This window comes from Sycon ciliatum, chromosome 6 (assembly GCF_964019385.1).
Source record: "Sycon ciliatum chromosome 6, ocSycCili1.1, whole genome shotgun sequence".
Taxonomy (NCBI): Eukaryota; Metazoa; Porifera; class Calcarea; order Leucosolenida; family Sycettidae; genus Sycon; species Sycon ciliatum.
In genome coordinates, this window is record NC_088648.1 from 20,173,768 (window position 1) to 20,195,719 (window position 21,952).

The 21,952-nt window shown below is 48.0% G+C and overlaps 1 protein-coding gene across 2 annotated transcripts; it reads left to right on the forward strand.

Moving 5' to 3' along the window:
- The first annotated feature begins 15,479 nt into the window (after positions 1-15,479).
- On the forward strand, positions 15,480-21,797 carry LOC135819594 (uncharacterized). 2 transcript variants are annotated; one of them, XM_065332830.1, is made up of 6 exons: positions 15,480-15,624; positions 16,700-16,931; positions 17,188-17,342; positions 17,629-18,070; positions 19,691-20,137; positions 20,894-21,797. In XM_065332830.1, the coding sequence occupies exons 2-6, from the start codon at positions 16,718-16,720 to the stop codon at positions 20,989-20,991; spliced, it is 1,356 nt and encodes a 451-aa protein (XP_065188902.1). In that variant the 5' UTR covers positions 15,480-15,624; positions 16,700-16,717; the 3' UTR covers positions 20,992-21,797. The 2 variants fall into 2 exon arrangements, with proteins under 2 accessions (XP_065188902.1, XP_065188903.1); XM_065332831.1 differs by having other exon boundaries at positions 15,482-15,624; positions 19,691-20,115.
- Positions 21,798-21,952: the final 155 nt, after the last annotated feature.

Here is a 21,952-nt window from a genome sequence, read left to right on the forward strand (position 1 = left end):
GCCATTCCGAAGAAGAAGACTGGCAGTTTCCTCCACGCCGTCGGCGTCCACTGTTTCCTCGCACGAGTCATAGTCTAGATCGTGATTACGGCTCGGCGGTTGCAGACGCATGGGCTGCTCAAAGCTGACGTATGACCGGCCAGTACCCTCTGGACCAGGACTCACTGAGCGTGTGCGTTGTTGTGCCACGGGAAGCCGAAGACCGGCTGCGGGTTGCGGATGAGCCGGCCGACCAAACCCAGGAGGCAGCGTACCGTAGCGCGAGTCACCACGATTTCCCTGGCTCTTAGGGTTGGAGAGGGTCATTGACTTTTTGGCCTGGAACTCCCTGCCTGCTCTGCTGGTTTTTGGTTTCTGCGCCCTGTCGTTATCCAAGGAGATGGATTTGGTTTGCTTGGAACCCATCCGTGCAGCATTGTGCTTGGAACCCACCCGTGCAGCATTGTGCTCATATGGGTGTGAGTAGCTTTCGTCACCAGAGCTCTCCGATTCTGCTTCGTCCGCTGGAAGCCGCAGGGGCAGTCGTGGAGGTGGCGAGTCGCCTATGTCCATCAGCGGTGCAATGTTGCTGGGTGACGCTGGAGTTGTGGGCACGAGGTCGGCGATGTCCATTGCATCTTCCAGGCGAGACGAGCCCAGCAGGAACGACATGGCCTCGCTGATATCGCGGCTGTCGTTGGGCATCTCCTGGAACGTGATCTCCGACTTCGTGTCCGCTTGGTAGAGCTGTGGCTTGCTGGCCACAGAGCCACTGCTGTATAGGATCATTGCTGTGCTGGTTTCGTACCCTGCGAGTTGGTCGGCTTGATTTCTACTTGTGCTCGTGAGACTAGCTGGTTTGCCTTTCACAATGCTAATTGGAAACTTGATTTGACCACCGGCGTTCAAGTCAGCAATTTCGCCTAATGTGTGCGCCATCGGATCCAGCAGGGTGCTAAACTTACATCTTGCTGACAATGACAGTGGCGTGATTTCAGACTCCACCTTGTCTAGATCAAGGCCCATTGGTCCGTGAACCGGTAAGCGTAGCCTCTCCCACTCCACGTAGCTCTTCTTCAACGATGGATCCCGCTTGCAGTTAGTGCTGACTCGAAACACATCGTCTTTCACCACCACGCCCGGCGAGTCTTCGTCGTCACCCACCCAGAACTCCTCGGCGCGGACGTACTTGGGGAGCTGTTTCGGCTGCTGGCGGATCACCTCCGCAACGCCTTCCATCACGGTTGCGAGCAAATGTTCGCCACCGGCCAAAACGGTGTGCCGCTCCTGAAATGTGCCCTCAGTGGACTCGTTCACTCGCGAAATGATGTTTGAACCGAACTTCTTCACCAGGGCTACTCGTTCGCACCTTGGGCCTATCGCCACTAGCCGCTGAGGAATCGTCCCATTGGTCGCTGAGTCCTTGGATACGAGGCGAAGACAGCAGGGAAAGTTGCGCCGCTGAATGACATCCGTCACGCTTACGGTGCTGGAGGACATAGGCTCGTACTCCCCGCTGGAGTCGTCACCGTGCCTGTCCATTGTTGTTGAAGCGCTCTCGCTCTCTCTCTCTCTCTCTCTCTCTCTCTCTCTGTGTCTGTCTCTCTCTGGGGCGTTCTCAACCACTACCTACTGTTGTCCAAAGTGTTACCTACACAAATCGAGCAAGACAAGTATCGGTAGATCTCGCGGTGTCAATCTTGTCAGCGCGCCCACTAGCTAAACGACAGTCGAAAATGAATGAAATCTCCAAATCGCCCTTTCTCGAAGACTGCTGTTTCGAGTTTTTGCCGGTGCGAGATCTTGTACTCAGGTCTTCTGCCCATGTACCTACAATGGCTACTTCGTTGGTACATGGAACTGAACAGATGAGGTTCAGCTGTTGACTGGAGAACCGGAAATCAACAGGTGTCTCATGTCCGTAACTAACTTAGGCCAGGCCAGCAGCCCAGTACTGGCTCCAAATTTGACTGTTTCATCTGGGTGATTGGTCATGAAGCTAGTCGATCGGAATAATGGTTTGCGCATAGCTGTACAGCCGTTTTTGGCGACCATGCATTCAAACATTCTCGCTATTAAACAAACGCTTCGAGAACCCAAAGAAACGTGTCACCCTCTACCACACATTTAATGTAAAATTCCCGCGAACAACGCTCCACTGGTAGCCAGTTTTTTGAACCATCCTGAATGTCGTGCTGTGTAATCAAATGTTCGTGTCTCTATTTTTAATGTCTCCATTTCGGCTCCGTTTGCATACATGCGGACATGGACATGGAAATCCAGTCGATTGACCGGGGCCGGCGCCCTCAGCGCGTACAGAACGCTGTGCATGTGTGCAGTGCACATGTTGATTCGATGCGACCAGCACGCTGCACGCAGCGCATTAAATCCATGTTATGCGTGTACCCCCCCCCCCCCCCCTATCCACGGCTGCATAGCCAGCGCCCTGGGGCCGCTAGACGTGCGACCGGATTTCCATGTCCACGACAGTACGCAGTATAGGTTAGGCTATGTGCGAGTCCATCAAAACCTTTCAACAAGTTCGCCCTACGTACAAGTAGCAAGATAGAGACAAGCATCTGAATACACAGCACGACGCTCAGGATGCTCCGACAAAATGACTAGAAGTGGAAGACTCATACTTATCAGACCCATGTAACAGTGATGCGACAAATATTCAAATTATTCGACTACTACACTGCACATTAGAATACCGATACCCGAAAGAATACTCAAATGCAGGCAGCAACAGTCGATATTCGAAATTCGAAAATATTGTACTTTTTGCTTGTGATTTAGCTCCAACGTTGACCTCGTGAACAGTGTTGCGGATGATATTGTAGATTATGTTCTCAGAATGGTGAAGCTTGTTCTTAGGTAAAATCTGCACTTTTACCAGTGGGCGTTGATTATGAACATGATCTGTATGGGACATGAATGTTGGGCCTAAATGTGTGAAGTGATCGAGGCACACCAGAAGAATATAGAATATTCCTTTCTTTCGTCAAAGCCATAACCCAGAGACATTTGCTAGCAGAAAACACCATCCTTTGCATCTCCACTATTTAACCATCCAGACAGTCGGTATGTGCGGTGGACACGGCGGATATCACATGGCTACACTGTTTAGTCAACTCAGCCATAGCTGGTGACTCCGCCTGTGTCATATAATTATAGTGCTTGTATATGCTTGGCTGCAGCTGTAGTTACAGGTCTCCTTATCCGTCTGCGTTGAGTAGAATCCGTTCCTGTCAATGCCAAGCCCGCAGGCGTTTTACCACGTTTACTTCTAGATTCGAATTGGTGGTCATTTCCGATGAGGACCCACTGGTCGTGTGCTCATGAATAATAGATTGTGATACGGAGAAGTGACTGGTGTTCGGTGCTGATGCCATTCTGTTGGACCATCGTGTACCTGGATGCCTCTTTGGGGGGCGTACCATCTGTGGTCGTCAGGAATATTTTGTGGAATAAGATGCAGCGGTGCGTGTTGTCGAATGGGTGCGTCCAGATGTTGAATGATCCTGATGTCATAGTGGCTCTCACTCTGCGGACACTCGAAAATGACTTAGACACACCACACCATCAGCAAAGCGACACAAGCGACACAACGGATGTGTCCCTTTTCGGATGGGGTGCTGCGGCGACGTGTCCAAGTCGGCCGGGGGTGAGCACAGTTGTGCTGCGGTGGTGAATGGAAAATAATCTGTACGAGGCGGAATGCTGCTGCTTGCCACTGTATTTTTTGACAGTTGATCTGAAGGTAGAACGTCCTTCTTCACCGACGAATCACCGTGAACGAAAGCCCCACGAAGTAGATGAAACGAATTTACAGAAATTGTGGTAAATGGACTCCCCGGCTGACTTTAACCCGACGCTGAACCATAAGGAGATGCAAGTAGTGACTTTAGTCCCTCGCACCCAAATTCGGGAGGCTGTTTAGGAACCTGAAGTGTGTGCGCCTACTACGTATTATAGATTCATTTTCGCATTCTCCGAGGAAATTATTAGAAGCATTATTATACCACTTTTAAAACGTACACTCTTCCAGACATCAAATCACGGGTACTAGCTTACTAAAGTATGGAGGCACTGAATCGCATTTTCTCGCAAACTGAGTTTAGACCCGGGAAAATCATGTACTCAGATCTGCTGTCGAACTCCGTATAGTTATCACGCTGTACTCTTGTAAGACCTCACCACACTGGCTGCGTTGAGTTAGCACGAGACCGCCCATCGATATCCAGACTCTCTTGGACTTCTGCAGACAGAGTCAATACTTGGGAATAATGTATGATCGGTCTACGGCGCAGCTCAGTGGATGTTCTCTTTCGCCAAGAAAGTAATAATTGCGCATGTCTCGAGTGAATAAGTGATTTTTTATGTGCAAGTCAAAAATAGCCTGTAGTCCAGGCGTGTTGCAAAAGGTCTATCCACGGAAGTCAGGTTTTTCCATCAATCACCATACTGCAACTTCCAGGGACAGTCTGCCACACTGTACATACGGACGTCATGCCTGTAGTACGCGAACGGAAGGCCCTCTAGCTCAGTCAAGCCATTTTCACACCATGTCCAAAATGACTTCTAGACTTCGACAATAACTGCGAACCTTGAATATAATTATAGTAAGGTTCCTCTGCTTTCCAGCACGCTAAAAACAGCATACCGCTCCAAAGTTCACAGAGAGAACTTTCTGTAGACTACAATGGAACTACTGCACAGATGAGTTACAGCTGTTGACTTCGCAAGCGGAAATCCAAAGGATTTACATGGCGAACACTGGCTAAAAAATTAATGTGGCATTTTCATCAGCGTGAGTGATCCATGATCCAGCAGCTCTGTGAATTCTCACGAACAGTACGTAAGGGAACGTATTTTCACTTTTTTATTACTAATAATACCACGTACTGCGTACTGTACTATGTCAGTACGCCCATCGCAAGAGAAGCACGCAAATCTGAATGGAGATGTCACGCTAATTTTGATCTGTTTCATTCAGTGATTGCTATAAGAGAAGTTCTCAACAACCCCTGCGCGCGTACACCCAGCCTGAGAGTCCTAGATAACGGTCCTGAGTATTTATTCATAATTAGAGAGGTTAAGATGCACGTTATTTCCGACGTGACGCGCAATTTCACGTCAAATTTGGCGTAAAACTCCAAATTTCGACGTGAGCAGCAGGTCACTCGCGTTGATTTTTCGACGTGCGAGCAAATAATGCGAACTGAACCTTCGGGTCACGTCAGAAATAACGTGCATCTGAACCTCTCTATTATGGTGGTAAACACGCAACTGGCATTATGGCGGTAAATACACGCCAGACAGTATTAAATACTAAGTAATACTGGGCTCGGATCCTACAGCAAACACAGGTTTCCTGGCAAGGAATTACAGAAGCATTTGGGCGTGGGGTGGATTACAAAGCTAACATGCATTCTAACATTAACACCATCAGCAGCGTCGTGCGAGGCTATCACAAGAAGCGTAGCACTCCTAGAGACTGATATTAGCATTACTTTCAAGGAGGTGAAAGATGAAGGAAAAACGCCATAAGAAACAATTGACGATTACAGCCGGGCCTGGAAGCATGGATATTCACACTCTAATTGCTCATGATGATAGAAACCATGGTCAAACTGTGTTTACCTGATGGCGAAATACATGTACTGGATTCTCGTTGTACTGCATGTATGCCAAGACCAGCCAATACAAGTTACACATTTTAAAATTATTATAAAAAAGAAAAGAGGCAGGCAATTGTAGTTATCAAGGCCCAATCTACATGTATGTACAGATGGAGGACACTTGGTGCCAATGGCTGAAAAATAATGGGAAGCTTGAGCAGACGGATTAAAGAGATGGGCCAGTAGAGACTCCAGTTCTATCTAGAATATTGTGTCGATAGACATGGGAAAAACTAAGATGAATGCACGGCACGGAGTCTACACTATAATGGTCAAGGATCGACAAAAGCTAAAACAACCAAACCGTCACATAATACAATTCATCCTTAGCGTTAAATTTCGAGCATTTGTATGTATTATCTAAGCATTAGAATACACAATGATATCTCCATGGAATTAGTGTACATGTGAACGCACATGTTTATACACAGGGGATGCATGAAGTGCTTATAGTACATGTCCATGATTAGGGTACGTTCGGTGTACGGTTTTTCGCTTTCCACTGCCATACCTGTGGGATGGCGTGATATCGCACGACACAGGGAACATGTTGATCCCGGCATAATTCCGGCACAAGCACATCCTTACATCTGTAGGCTTCGCAGCCTCTTGATCTCCGCCTCCGTGCGCGCTCCGATCTTTTCCACCAGCTCCCGCTCGTCCATCTCGCAGAAAGCTCTGCCGTCGATGTGCTTGTCGATAACGATGCACTCGTAATCGGCAAGGTCCTGTTGCCGCAGTCGATCGGCCAACTCCACTGGGCTAAGCGCGCTGATGGGAGCGGGAGGCAGCTCATCCGTATACTCATTATACTCACGGTTGGTAGTCGGTTGCGAGAGTCGGCGAACATTGGACGCCTGCGGAGGAGTGGCGAGATGTTGCTGCAGCTCCTTGATGGAATTCTTTTTACGCTCGTCGACGATGGTGACGTAGTGGTCCTTCTCCGCGTCTTTGCTGCGATGCGGCGAGGTGCTTCGTATGCGCTTCGGGATGCCCAGCCTCAGGGTTCCCTGGGTCGGCGGGGATGATGACATCGTCGGTCGTTGATAATGACCTCTGGCCGGCAGGACCTGTGGATGCGAAGGGTGATTATCTAGTGAGGAAGAGCGATGACCCAAGGCAGTGCCGTCCGGATACCGTCTCGCAGTCGGCGGTGATTCCGAGTTTGGTGTGCTGTATTCGTGTGGAATGCTAACAGTCCGCCCAGCCCGCACTTGAGGCCTCTGCTGGCTCGTTAGGGGAACACACATAGCACTCATAGTCATTGCGCGATCCGAATGACCGCGCTGCCCGTGCCCATCCAACGTGCGCGTTTCGTCCTGCGGCGACCGTATACCTGCGTGGGCGGCGCTGCGCGAGGGCAGGGTTGCACCACGCCCAGGTGTCGGTGGCAGCGGACCGCGGTTGGACCGTCCGGGAGAAGACGGCAGGAACTCGTACGGCTCGGCGTACTCTTCTTTCTGGCTGCCGTCGTCATCGTCACCGTGATCCTCACCGTCCACGGATGCTTGCGACCGCAAGTCAGCTGCCGTGACAAGAGGTTGCAGCAGTGGTATTGTATCCCGCTTGTGCACGTACACGGCCCTCGTCTGGTCGAAGTTGCGCAGCAGGATGTCCAGAACGTGGGATATGTCCCTCTGCCAGTCCTCCTCCTGTGACACCACGATGTGCCGAGCCATGGCGGTGGGAATGCGCACGAACGGCTGGCCCTTCGTCGCGCCGCCTGGCACAGCAGTCTTCATTCCTAGCAGGGCACTGCTACGTACGATCCTCTCAATGCAGTACGTCCCCTGCGGAGGTCGGTCAGTGCCGTTGGGGTCGTCTTTGGGCTGGACCACACGGATGCGGCACGGTATTCTCATCTCTCCCTTCCAGTACTTCTGCACGATCTCTTCAAGTGTGTACTCGATCGGGTCGAGGCAGGGCGTGAAGGAGATGGGCGTGTGGTACTCGAGCAGGGCCGGGTACGACTCACACGTGTCCAGGTCAACTGAGTAGGGACCGGATTGCGGTATAACCAGGCGATTCCACCGTGCCCTCGGCTCGCCCTTGGGTCCAGGCTGCAGTCCGGTCAGGACACGGAATATCTCGCCCTCGTCCACAGCCGTTTCATGGTCTGCGGCACACCAGCCCTGCGGTGCTCTGACGTACTTTGGCAGCTGACCGGCCTCCAACGCCAGAATATCGGCAACACTCTGAAACACAGTGTTCTCATGCTTACGATCAAGTGGCAGCAAGGTGAACTTCGTCTGCAGACGTGCAAAGCCACTCTCCAGCGACTGAATCCCACGTGTCTCGTCACGAATGTGCACGCAGTCATCAGGCTCGCCACGTAGTAGCACCAGGCGTGTACCTGCCCGCAGCTGATGCGATGCGGCTGGCGCGGTCCGGCTGTCCTCCACTCGCACTATGCGTAGCACGCAAGGCATTTTACTGGCGGTGCCGAACTCATCCAGCCTGGATAACGCTCCACGGAGCTCGTCCATGATTCAATCGGTTCGATGCTGACTTGCTGTGCCGCTCGCTTAGAACGACTGGTTGTTGCACCTTGCTCCAGCTGAAACCTAATCACTTCCGAGCCCTGCAAAATGAAGCGAGCGAGTCAAGGCCAGACACCAGATGCCTATCCACTGCCCTCCAGTTTGCCGTCAATCCTAGCATGGAAAATATTTGTTTCAGAGAACTGCACTTTCTTTCGACGCACTCGCCGTAGCCTCTCACGCCCGCGTCACCATCAGGATGGCCAGCTTCGGACAACAGGCTGCTAGCATCGATCTATTCTTCACGGGTCACCCTATACTGTGGCGTAAGCGAGGCTGATTGATTCCGAGAAGAACACGACAGGACAGAGGACTTGATTCGAATGAGTCGGTCACACACAGCAAGTAAAACGCTCCGGGCAACGGACAATGCTCTGCACTCGGCTCACGAACGCGCAGAATTCTCTGAGAATGGATACGTCGTGCCATCAGGCGTCGAAGCCGAAAAGGCGTCAGATCTCCTCTGCTCGACCTAGCCTAGATCTATAGAATATCGCACTCCGATCTTCAATTTCGTGTGACACGCAGCCGGGATGGTTTGTGAAATAGCGCTGACTGTCTGCATACAAAGTGTGGCATATTATGTGCATTATCTACAGGTGCTGTGCTGCTTCGGACCGAAATCGATCACCGGAATCTAGTGTGTGTGGATTCTGACAGAACCGTGGTCATCATGGACTATTAGACAGCTCAGGAGAACCCGTCAACAACTGACGCGCACATCGTTGAGTTGTTGAGGAGATTGTAAAAAAGGACCCGTGAGCGCGGTGCAGCTTTTCCTTCCCGTCAAAGGCAAACCAAATTTTAGCAGCAGCTCACCCACAACGGCCTGCCCATGTCCCATGGTAACTGTCAAACCATACTCCAAGTTCAGGTATGGACCTGGAGTCGTGACATCCTGTCATGTACATCTGCAAGCGCCTACCATTGTCTATGAAAGGAGATAACGGAACACTTCATTTCAAGATGATACAATTGGCATCATTCTTCAGTGCTAAAAACAGCATTGGCCTATAGCTAAGGGCTTAGGGTCCAGCGGATAATGCTCCGAAAATGTTCGTATAATGCTAATCATTATGCTCCAAAAACTACCTGATAATGCTGATTATAATGCTCCAACAAGGGCTATAATGCTCTTGGTTTGGAAAAAATGGAAGAAAGGCTGCACATTGTCAAACTTCCAGGAAAGGATGCATATAGTCAATCTGCCTCTGAAGCTGCTGCAATACCTCTCACGAGCTCCACCACTTCTTAGCACTATAAGACATGATCGCGTCTCCATTGGCTGCTCTCCATTGCAACTTTGATGCAGGGCTGTGGCTGAACAGTGGGCGTATCAAATCTTTTCCCTTGCTTATCCATGAAGTGGGATGTGAGACCATTATTGCTGGTGATCAATTGGACGCTGGAAGCTTATCATGGGAAGTGATATTCCTGCCTGCAGACAAGCTGTCACTGCTTCCACTCTGTGAAAAATGTCTTCATCCGAAACAGCTAACGTGAGGCAAGTTCCTGAGAGACGATCTCAGATCGAGATCCCTCACATTTGCGGAAATCCTGAACACACGTGGTCAGAAGTTATTTAGCCACTCTACACACTCAGCTTGCGGCGCTGTCTTTTTCTCCTGAGGTTGCGTTGAGACAAATGGTTGGCCACAACACTCTTCTTTTCTGATAGCACTTGACCATAGGCCTTGCACTACAATCGTCCACGACGAACTGTGCGTGCTTCACCAGGAAAGTAAAACATGAGCTGCTGAGCACTAAAATCGACTTTTGTGCTGCGTCCATGAGAAATTCTAGTTCTTTTCGAGCCTGCTGAGCTGGACTCGGCAAAAGCAGTTATTAATTTTGGAGTAAGCTCCGTTTATAGCCGCTCTTTCATGTAGGTCCAAATGTTTATCAATGGATTAGTGTTTACTTCAGTATAGCTAGACATGCTATGGCCAGTGCCTATGGCATAATATATTTTTATTAACAGGAAACTCCTCTTCCTCTGTTTGATATTCACTTCGCGTAGATCTGCGTAGTCTCCTCCATCATCCATGGCTCTCCATGATTTCTAAAAAAATCCTCGTAAATCATAGTTACGGATTTTGTGCACTTCGAAGCATAAACAGCCTCAGTTGCAACGTTAGGCATGCTACATCACATGTACACTTACCTGACATTGCCACATAAAGACTTTATGTGGCAATGACATTACTGCATGTAGTCAGGTAAATGTAGCGCTAAAGGTGTTACACTTACAAAGTCATGTGCCGGTACAATAATATGGCGTTGCACCTCATGCAGTCATGGCTTTAGCCGATTGTTGCCAAAAACCATGAGCTTTCCCGACATTATCCACTATAAAACTCGTTATGCCGCTCAAACCTCACACAATGCTCGTCTTGTTCCTTCCTAATGCTCCATAATGCTCTAATGCTCGGATAGGCTTATAATGCCGAATATAATGCCGGCAATATCCGCTGGACCCTAGCTAAGGTGCTTCGTTTGATTCCGGGTGGTGATCCTCTTCAGGCTGGGAAGTAGTTGGCAACCGTAGCGGTGACAAATCTTCACTTCATCTCGACAAGACCACACGTAGTAGAACCTAAACAAAAAACGAATGAACAGAAGGCCACCTGTCTGAATATTGCCTGCAGAATTCTCCTTTCTTTTAAACAACCTATCAGGGTTTGAATATCTATAAAAAAATGAAGGGATACATGTACGTTATCCATCAATTTTCGAAGGGCAAAAATTGTGGCTGTGCGGCACTGCCTCCGATTCTATTCATTAGAAAATACCGCAAGATTCACTTGTCAAAAGGCACAAGCAACAACTGGACACCTGAGCCAACAAAAATTATGATGACAAAAGGATCGCGTGATCGGACATAAGATGAGTATGTCATAGACCGAATGAAGAATATAGGGAGAGTCTGGTGCGACAACTATCAGGTGGCACTAAGGGCTAGTAACTTTCTCAAGATAACAATTTGTGACACTACCTCAAATTGCAAAGGGAGCTCAAATGCTCTACCGATGACCTCCGAAACATTCAACAGTATTTGCCAGTTGTACATATTTTGATTGCAACGCATTCTTCAACAGTCAGTCCTCATAAGTGTCCTCTTTGCTGCATGGAGCCGCTGCAAATCCTGTGATGACAGTTCAGTGAAAAATGCTGCCAAACAAAACTCAAGACCATGCGGCACCACAGCTAGTGCATAAGGCGTTCGTGCTCCATAATTGGCGGAATGACGGACGGGGGCTACAATTTCAAGATTCACTTTGGCGAGAGCATGAATTGCATGATCTGTAAACTTCATTGCATTGCCCAAAATTACCCCGAGTACTGGAAGAGTTTCGTAAAGGTTATGATGATTCCTGGTTCAATACTGTTCGTTCTGCAAGTAGTTTCAAGCAGTTGAAAGTTCTTGAAGCAGTCTACATTCGTATTCGTGATCCTAATCTTTGCAAACAAAAAGAAAATTTCACCGTCCATACACTATTCCAGTAAATTCGCATTCACACACACGTGCTCATGCATGTACATTGTCACACCGCACTTGCTGACTGTCTTATCATTTCTAGTTTTTATTATCCGTTGGTGCCATCTGTGTTATTTGTCTTTCCAAGTGTATGAATCCTGTTGTAGTTTCATCATTCCTCTTAGTTACGAATTCCATTGATAATTGTGACACGAAAACGTTCTGGAATCCTTAAATTTGTTTGAATGCTTTATTCTCACGATGGCACCATCGCTACTAAGAGAGAAGTGTATGAGAAGGTGAGATGATGTGAGTGCGGCTGCGGGTTATGCAGTTGGAAAACCACTTTGAATTTTACAAGTATGGGGGGGGGCGGTGAGCGCTGCAGGAGCAGATTGAGCAGTGAGTAGGTTTCTTGTTTTAAAGCAGGTCGGGAGGAGAAAAAGTATTGATTTGAAGTTTTTCTTGGTTTGGATTTGAAATTCTTTATTTTACACATCCATTATTATAATTTTTTCTCCAGTGTATGATTTATTGCATTTAAATTTTAAAACCATTGTGTTAATTTGCCCGTAAAAGATGCCGAAAAAAAGTCGGGAGGGAACATCCCGAAGGATGGCAGGGAGAGCATTGTAGTATTCTAGGGACTTGTACAGTGGGTAATCTTTACGGCCGGTTCTGGTGGGTGGGAGGTGCCAAGTGCGGGTGTGTCGATAGGCTATACTGGGGAGTAACTTGAGCAGGGGTGGTGAGCATGTTCATTCATTGTACCGTGACGGAAGCTGGTAAGTTAGACCTGTCAATGACAACGAACACAAGCTCCAGGCATTGTTTGCCACAAACGGGGCTGTCAATGTGTTACCACACTCTGCATGCCTTGAGTATATTACATGACAGTATTTAGATTGCATGTAAATAACTGCACAAGTATGTGGAAGATACCTGAAACTATCATCATGCAGTTCTATGCGTGGCGCGTAACTCGTGACGCAGTTGACAGCATGATATGAAATAAGTGAGAACGTGGACTGAACCTGAAGTAAAACGTTACTTCATTTTTTCTCATCCGGAGTCATCCCGTATTCAAGGTAAGCTTTCCACGTTAATGCCAAATACTTCGGGTCCAGCGCCTTGGAACTGGATTTTCAATCCATCATCCAATCTGTTTGTCACTGCACAGTATCGTGTCCTACCGACATACCTGTCATGGCTGCGTTACAAAACGGTTCTAACTGACGTCACGCCAGCTACAGTCAGACGTGCACAATCTAGCCCAAACCTCATAAGGACTACTGAGACAACGAAGCACAGTGCTGCGGGACATCGGCGTTCGGTTTGGGAGAATTCGTCCTCGCCAAGTTCCCTTTCGCGATTTTCAGGCCTGATAATATTGAGCTTCCAAAGTCGGGTGCTTGTTGCTTTGCGTTGTCGAATTGTGATTTGACTGTTCTGTCTGGTCTTGCTGTCCGGTTTTCGTAGCAGACCAGCAGGCCATGAAGCCTTGGCATGTACAATAGCTTGTGCTCGGCTCGACGGCGTAAATTGAGCTTCCCCTCTTTGGAATCAGCACTAATGCCCATGAACCTTTCAAGTTGGAAGGCCGTTAGAAGGCCGTTGGTTAGCGCTATCTAGCAGTACTCAAGCTGACTTTGATGTCGTGGAATGGCTCAGGACTAGGGTCCGGCGGATTCTGCCGGCAGAAAAATTGGCAGAAATCGGTACTTTTTCTGGTAAGGTTCATGCATGTTTGGCATGTGGATAAAGAAATGGGGCAGAATTCGGGGAATTGCCCGCCATGAGGTTTGTATGGTTCTACGAATTTCACTGCTTTTCGAGCAGAATCTGCCACCTTTTCGAGCAGAATCCGCCGGTCCCTACCCAGGACTCCTCTTCCGTTTTGTGCTAGAATGTGCACGTCTGACTGCTCAAAATCTGGTTCAGTTGGTGGACTCGATCGGCGGGGCGGGGGGGGGGGGGGTAACTTGTGCCCGCATTGTGCCATGCTACGGTTATTTCCTTGGCTCACCGTCTGAGTTCCATTATTTTACTTTTGGTCAATACATCTGCATGACTTTTGTATGATTAAAGGAAAGCTTGTTTGCTTTCCACATTGCTTTCCACATTGGAGCTCGCGATTTAGCGCTGATTTAATGAACTTGACACTCGACTCACTCACGAGTCATGACTGCCATCCACAAATCAAGAGAACTTACGGTGGATAAGCCCATAAAACCTTCAATTCGGCAGACCGGCAAAAGAGCACTTCTTCCTGCTACTATAGCTGGAGCAAGTCATAATCAGAAGAGAGAGGGGGGGGGGGGGGGGGTGTAAGCAAAGTCCTTTTTACAAAATAATAATAATTTTTCGAAGAAAGCTTTTACCATTAATTTTGCGTCTTTCCTCAAACCAGTGAATACATTAATTTTTTTAATAGTTTGGTTTAAGCATGTATGCACAAAACAACAGTGACACACGTAGGGTTCACAGTAAAAAGACAACACCTGTTGGGAATTCCCTAGTAAAATACTAAAATCTACTACTACTACTACTACTACGCGAAAGGCACGACGGCGTACTACAGAGTGTGCCGCAACTCCGAGTTCCATGCAAAATCCAACCATCCGGCCACATGTGAGATACATGTACAATTACACCGTGGGATTTGACCAGTGCATGAACATGACTGCATATACTATAGCAGAGTTTAGTGTTGGTTAGTGGCTATCGATTCAAAGCAGAAATAAACGGACCATGATGGTCGTGCTCATGGTGACTTGGGTGAGTGGGTGACTTGGGTGAGTGGAGATATTATTTTATTTATTTATTTATTTATTTCTGCACCTCGTGGCATGTCAAGACAGCGAAAGTGTAGATTTGTTTTGCACAATACAACAATGACACACACGAAATGCACGACGGAGTACTACAGACTGTGTCGCAACTCCGAGTTCCATGCACAATCCAACCATCCGGCCACATGTGCCATACATGTACATGTACATGTAAACAGTGGGACTTGACCCATGTGAGGGTAGCCCTTCGCAGGGAAGGTGCGGATTTTGAGCTTTTACAGAAGTGGAAGGGGTGAATGTGTGACTGTACAAGTAGTAGCGAGGGCGGGAAGATAATCCCTCCAGCAGACCTCAACGAAAAAACACGTAATTTTCACAACCTACCGGTATACCCATCCTCACCGCGCACAAGGGGTACATGCATGTGGATAATAGGATTTCTCGGCACTTGTGCCAGTTGTTGTGAGATTTATACCCTCAACCCCCAAAGCTAGGCGCTGCATGTGCCGCTAGGGTTTACCTGGTGTTAGCGGCTGTCGTGAGTTCCCTTCTGGTCCGGACACCATAGTTTACTTTACTCTACCCATCCCCCGCCCGGCTCGAGCCGGCGGCCAATATAGCCTGCAACCCTACCTCTGTCACGTGTAGTGCGCGTGCTACGCATCCACTTGTCAAAATCCGCGTCAAGTGCATTGGCTAAGATATCAAAATGTTTCAAATGGCTGCAAGAACTGCGCACCCGTCAAGGATAATCGTATCACGCCGCAGCCATGAATCAAGCGGAATGCGAGTACTTTCGGCCGTTTCGTGCAATGATCTTGACATACGCCGGTCATATTGATTTATTGCACTCAACTAGCATTCTGATGCATTCTGCAAGCACATACTGGCTCACGCGTATGAAAATCAGAAATCATGACGCGGACCGTAGACTCGATCACTCGTTGGAGGCGCGACTTGAACCTTTTAGTGAAGGGCCATTGATTTGCAAAAGATGTTGTCCAGCAGGAGCACGTCTTTCTACTCCTTGGTTGATCTGGTCGTCCTTGTTGGGCTTTGGCGAAAGCAGGTTTCACATCTCCTGCAATCCGTGTGTGACCGCACTCTCTGAGAGTACCCACGTGCCATTGTCGTACGAGCAACATTCAGAGGTAAGCTCAAGGAGAATGATGAGCTTTGAAAATCACAAAAACAACAAAGAAATCAAGGCTTGTTTGCTGCTACTGTACTTCAAGTTTCATGCTCTCGCAATCATCAGGCAACTCTTATGATTGTCCTTGTTGTTTTGTATTACGCTCTGCCTGCGGGATGTTGAGCACTGTCAGCACACCATGGCACACTGGGTACATCTTCCGGGGAGCTTTGAAAATCCAAAGGAGCGAAAACGGGTTTTGCAGAATTTGCGTTGGAAACATGCTTTCAGACCTGCAGGTTGTCCCCGGGGTGAGCTCAGCTGCCATGGCAGTGGTGACGAGTGGTTGAAAATACTGCATTTCCTCGACTATCAGCACAGATCTCTATTACTAGCGCAGTCTCTAATACTAGCACACTGTGAGCGCCTTTCGAAACATTGTAAGCACATTCTCCATTATTAGCACGGTCTACGCGGAATTCAGTATGGCTCCTTCTACTTGCTCTGTATGGAGTTGCTGGTTGACAAAATTTAATATAAGCGCAGCCTCCAGTACAAGCGCTGGTTCGAGGTGTGTATCCGTGATCTACAGACCTACCGATTCCATTGGGTAGCCGATAAGGAGTGTAGTGAATATTTTGGGACCCTTCTGAGCACATGCAGCACAAAAACTGTTGTGTTCGGCCAGAAAGCCGCGCAGGAATCCATTGCGGGAAAAGACCAGGACTGATTTACCTATATCGAGCAAGCGCATAATTATAATGGTATCGACAAGAGAGAGAGAGAGAGAGAGAGAGAGAGAGAGAGAGAGAGAGAGAGAGAGAGAGAGAGAGAGAGAGAGAAACGGCTTGTTGGGAGGCAACACTACGACAAACACTGTACACTATAATGTTGAGTAAGCACAATGGAAACTTGGGCTGAATAAGCGCTTGGAATAATAGTAATAGTTGCCCTTCATTGACCCACGCCTGATTAGGTGTGCAGTACAGTTGGAAGGGCAGGAAACGAAAAAATATTGCTTTTTTGAAAGCATGAAAATGTTGGATTTTTTACTTTATACAGTCATGCAGTTGGTGTAACTTGTGTGTTGACAGATTTGACGGCTTGTGACAATGAGTATGAGCGAAGGAAGAACGACTTTACGAACACGTTGCCCAGAATTGCTTCTGTTGGCATTGCTAGTGGCTGTAGTTTGTGATGCACTGAGCTCGGACCAGTTTGTCGTCATCCATGACGTAAACTGCAGGTACAGATACCGCTACGACACCAAGAATACGTGTGCTGGCCCTCGCTGCTGGATGGATCCAAGGCTTTTCCAAACACCCGGTAAAGTTTTGGACGTGGCATGGCTTTCGCCCAAGTAACTGTTTATATTTATTACGCTGTTTACTTGTCTACAAGTGATTCACACTGACCTAGCCCAGCATGGCGTAGTTGTCTGCACTTCTGTTCTTCTTGGTTTCTTAGTGCATGAATACATTCTTTCGCCATTGCCTAGAAAACGATGCAAAAGGTTCAATGTCAAATGAGATAGTAGAATTTGGCGCTAATGATGTATAATCTACATTACATCTTGCTGCAGACATTTTAGTCAAGCCTCAAAGTCAAAAGCTCTGCGTTGTTCGCGTACCGGTTGGAGCGTATGACTTGGAGTTCTTTTTCTCACTGGCTGATGTCAAGTTTCCTAGCTCAAACTGCTCTACGGACGTACTCAGCAATCGTATCGGCATGTACAAGGCAAGTACAGTGTGTCCCTACACGTGTACAGTTATATTCAAGAAAATCCGAGCCAACGTATTATTTTTGTTCCCTGGACTTGCACGCCAGTGACGCCACCAGAATTCTTTGATTCGGGCGAATCTTGCTGGACCTATACGTGCAGAAGGGCAGTGACGTAATCGGAACTGCTCTGGGTGTGTGGGGGGGGGGGGGGGGGGCAGCTTTGCATTTTCGGAATGGGATTTCGTCTGTCCAACGAAGCGCTCTGCATCTGTTTTTTTTACCTGTTTCTTCTTTCGTTCAGATGTTGGGAAACGGTACGCGTCTGAACATCTCGCAGCATCAAGACGAGTTTCAATACCGCAAACCACAACTGGGCAACGCTTCGGAGCCTTGGTGCAAGTCGCCGAGGCTGCCAGCAATCGCGGACCCCTACCTTGACAAGTGTATGGTTAACATGTTCTTCTCCAGGATGAAGGACATCTTCAAAGGTAACTGGCAGTTCGTCGTGCAGCCAGCTGACGGAGCTGCCCCGGGCGCTGAGCCGGCCGTGCACCAGTTTCAGATAGAGAGTGTCCAGTGGACGTGTGGTGTGTGCTTTGGTGAAAATAGCCAGTGCAGAACGCTCACGTACGCTGACGTCTACCCACCGCAGCAGTTGGACGACTTCAAGCCCATGTTCACGATACCAAGGGTGCCCATCAAGATTGGCCAGAGCAAGTGCATCAGGTTTGAAAGCACCACCGGTAAGGACAAATCGGTGTACACCATAATTTCTCCTACTGCAATAGCAAAGAATTTGTAATTCTGTCACTGAAACCAAATAATCAAATGAAGAGAGGGTGTCAGATACAATCCAGTGTAGAATAATGTTGGTAAGCCTGCTACAGTGGCGCTCTATAAAATCCGATCGAGTGACTGTATCACACCTGGCGCTGTGTAGTTGTAGACCTGCGAACACTGGCTTTCGAGCTATTGCTGCTGCAAGCCGGAAACTTGTCTCAAGCCATCAGATTCTATTGAGCGATGCTGTATGCTGTAGCAGCTGCGACGACCCATCACTAAGACCCGCACACCCGGATGGGATTTCATCATTTTCACAAAAAAATTATCATTTCACGCCAACTGATGAAATGTGAGACGAGCTGTGTTTACAAGGCTGCCAAGACGACAATGCTTGGAAGTACATGAATCAACACACATGTACTTTGGGACCCTGGAACAGTGTTCAGAAGCTAATACAATAAGCAATTCAGAGGTTCATACGGCCTTGACATCTCCCGTTCCTATGGTATAGTGTTAGATCAATACTGTATACTGAAAGTATACAGAGGTTATGCGACTGATGGCTCGGTGGTAGGTAAGCGGAACAGCTTATGAGTGAGATGTATGCAGCTCAAGTCGCTAGGGATTCGCTAGTGTATCACCGTTGCGTGGTTTTGGCAGGACATCTCAACTGATGATGATGTCAGGGCATAACCTCTTTGTGGATTAGGGAGTGTGTGTGTGTGGGGGGGGGGGGGGGGGGGGGGAGATCACAGTGTATCCATGTGCATCAGTACCGGTATTTTTTTTGAACGGTATCAGAGGTGTTCTGGGGATTTGTGGGCACGGAAAAACCGTGTGGTATGGATTTCATACGAAGCATGTTTCGTATGAAGGTATTTTGGCACCGGGTGCAGAAAGGTTTTTCGGGTACATATTTTGGTAAGACAAACAGCAATTTTCCGCTAATAGGCCATTCACACGACGTGGAAACATTTGCACGCGTATGACCAAGATAACACTGGAAAACCGTGATCCAGTTCACACGTCGCTGGGAAAACTTTGCACACGTCAATGTATCCATAGTGGCTTCCTCAAAATGCCGGGAACTTTTAAATTTTGAATTTTCCTTTGTTCAAGCACTGCATTTGCAGTACGCACTTTCAACAACTGACACACACGCGCGCGCACGCGCGAAAGGGCCTACGCCAAGATAAAACAATAAGTTGTACGCGTGTGTCCAAGTTTATCGTATCCGAGTAAATATCCTTGGAAACGGTACGATGAAAGTGAGTTTGCACGTCGTGTCAATGGCCTATAAAAGTTGTTTTTCGGTACAAATGTTCAAAATAGAAAGTCATAATGCACTAAATGTGATGCGTTTCCAATCATAATCCACATACATGTATATGTATTTTCCGTACTCCGGAAAATTTCAATACTCCAAAAGGATGTACATTGTATTTAAACATCCATAGAGCTTCTACGGATTATGGTAAGGAAAAGTGTGTCCCGGGATATCTCTAATGTCCGGACCAGTTCACAATAAACTGTAAATGTTAATTAACAAATTTCTTTTATTGCTCATTAACAATGTCCAGATCTGCATGGCGGCTGGTTGCTGGCCAACAACGCAACGTCTGAGCATGCGCAACCAGTCCAGTATGTGGAGCAAGCAGATGCCGGCGTTTCGGGTCCGACGACCCTAACCGTTTACCCCATACCGGGGGTGTCGACCTATGGTTCGTACCAACAGTGTTTGCACATCGATCACATGACCACGTCCCTGGCAGGATGGTACTTCTACCAGTTCAGCGACGCACACACGGCCGCCAGTTCGAGAAACGGCACCATCGCCATATTCGTCGAAGTGGAACAGGACGGACTGAGCACCGCTGAGTTACGGGCACCATACCGCATTGAACTGGGGATTCTGGATGCTGGACTGGTTATTTGGGGCTGTGTGCTTACTGTGTATCTTTGCCACAAGGATTGTACTTGGTGGAAGAAGTGCACGCCAAAGCAAGTAAGGACTGTTGACGAAGTTGGTTAGTTCTCAGGCGCGTGCCCCGTATGGGCTCCTGGATGCCTGGAACCCCCCCCCCCCTCTTTTTCGCTCAAAATGCAGGATTTTGCTTCATTTTTTGAAACTTTTCACGGGAATGCCCCCGCAACCCCCCCCCCCCCGGAAGGGCACCGGCGCACGTCTCTGGTTCTAAAGTAATCAATTTGGATCTTGATCAGCACAATACTGATCAGATGAAAAAGTACCAGCACCGGTAAAATTGGAGTCAAAGCCCGGTGTTGTTATAACTCTGCTTGGTGTTAACATAGGACTTTCAAGCCCTATTCTTGGGCTGTCTATACAATCAAACGTATTGTATACTTCGAAATGCTTCGAAATAGCGGTAGTAACGTCGGCAATACTAATTGATGAAGTTGGTTGCTCCGAAAACTTGGGAGCGCTTTTGCTGGCAAATTGAGTTTACTGGACTGACTCACGACTGCCATCCAGAACACATGAGAAGCCATCAAACCTTTGGCTCGGCTTCGCTGCAAGATGGCACTCTCTGCTCAGTACACATTGTTTAGGAGAATTCTACCCTCATCAATGGGCCTTGATTATGTGTAGACTGAGAAAAATTGTTTTTGAGGGAAACATCTTATAGCACTCTCCTTGCCAAAACAACACCAGGCAGCCAAATTATCAAAAAAGGCGCTATGTTTCCCGCGATAAGAAACATCCTGAACGCTAGGTGGTAGCGTTAGTTAGTGTCTGTGTCTCTTCTGCTTGTTCTACGCAGACCTGAGCGAATCCCACTGCCACTTTGGGCCTCCTCTATTGGTCTGCAGTGTACACAGCGGTGAACCAACACCATCCCTGGATCAACCTTATAAGTAGCGTCACGTGACCGTGACCTGTCACCTAGCCACTGGAGCAATGGGACCGGTCATGCAGCACGTCCTACAGCTGCAGCAGATGCAAGTGTAGTCCACCTACCAAGTAGAGAGGACCAATCGAACGTAGGAGCCGCTAACTCCTCCATCAGTGACCAGACAGATCTCCGAACCACACACGCTTTACCCGGCGGTGAACATTTCACAGCAACTTTTTTATTTTCTACTTTATGCTGCTGTTCTGGTACATGTACTAGATTATTGTACATTCCCCCCCCCCCCCTCCCCTCCCCCTCAATCCGCCCCAACCCCTTCCTTCCTGGTGCGCGCGTCCAGTGCTGACTCCGAGACCTCAGGTCGGACTAGCTGGACTCGACTCAAATGCACCTTGCTTTTGCATGTCCCACCCTTTTGTCTGTTTGTCCTAGCCTTCTGTCCTATTTTACTATATCGGCCCATTTTGCTGGATGACGCTAGGAATTAACGCTCAGCTTATCTCTCACGTTAACATCATAGGGAGGGCCAAAATGCTTTGCATGCATCAGGTTTGGCTTCGTTCGTTCTTGTCCGTATGTGCATGATGATGCTTGTATGTTCGTCTCTTACTGCAGTCCTATTTCTTGTATTGTATTGTATGGTAATGATGTATTTGAATTCTGAATCTCTTCTTCTTCTTCTTTAATACGTTCTTATCAAATCATTGTTTATCGACTTAAGTTGACTGATTTTCATCCTGGCGGTGTGCCATGACCGAATAATTATTGAATTATTTCGTTTGTGACGCAGCAAAGAGACCGTGTAACTTGCGCATTTTCGAGGTACCCTGTATATGTCAAGAGAAAAGGACCTATAAGTTACGATTTATAGCTCATAACTTACAGGTCCTTTTCTTTTTTTCTTTTTACTATTGGCTCAACATCCGAGTTTTACCCCAGTATATATATAGTGTCATGCATTCTCAAAAG

Excerpts from the sequence above, each read along its gene's own strand:
- LOC135819594 (XM_065332830.1), top strand. The coding sequence starts at position 16,718 with ATGAGTATGAGCGAAGGAAGAACGACTTTACGAACACGTTGCCCAGAA. Across the intron at positions 16,932-17,187 it reads AAGGCTTTTCCAAACACCCG|ACATTTTAGTCAAGCCTCAA; the intron begins GTAAAGTTTTGG and ends ATCTTGCTGCAG. Across the intron at positions 17,343-17,628 it reads ATCGTATCGGCATGTACAAG|ATGTTGGGAAACGGTACGCG; the intron begins GCAAGTACAGTG and ends TCTTTCGTTCAG.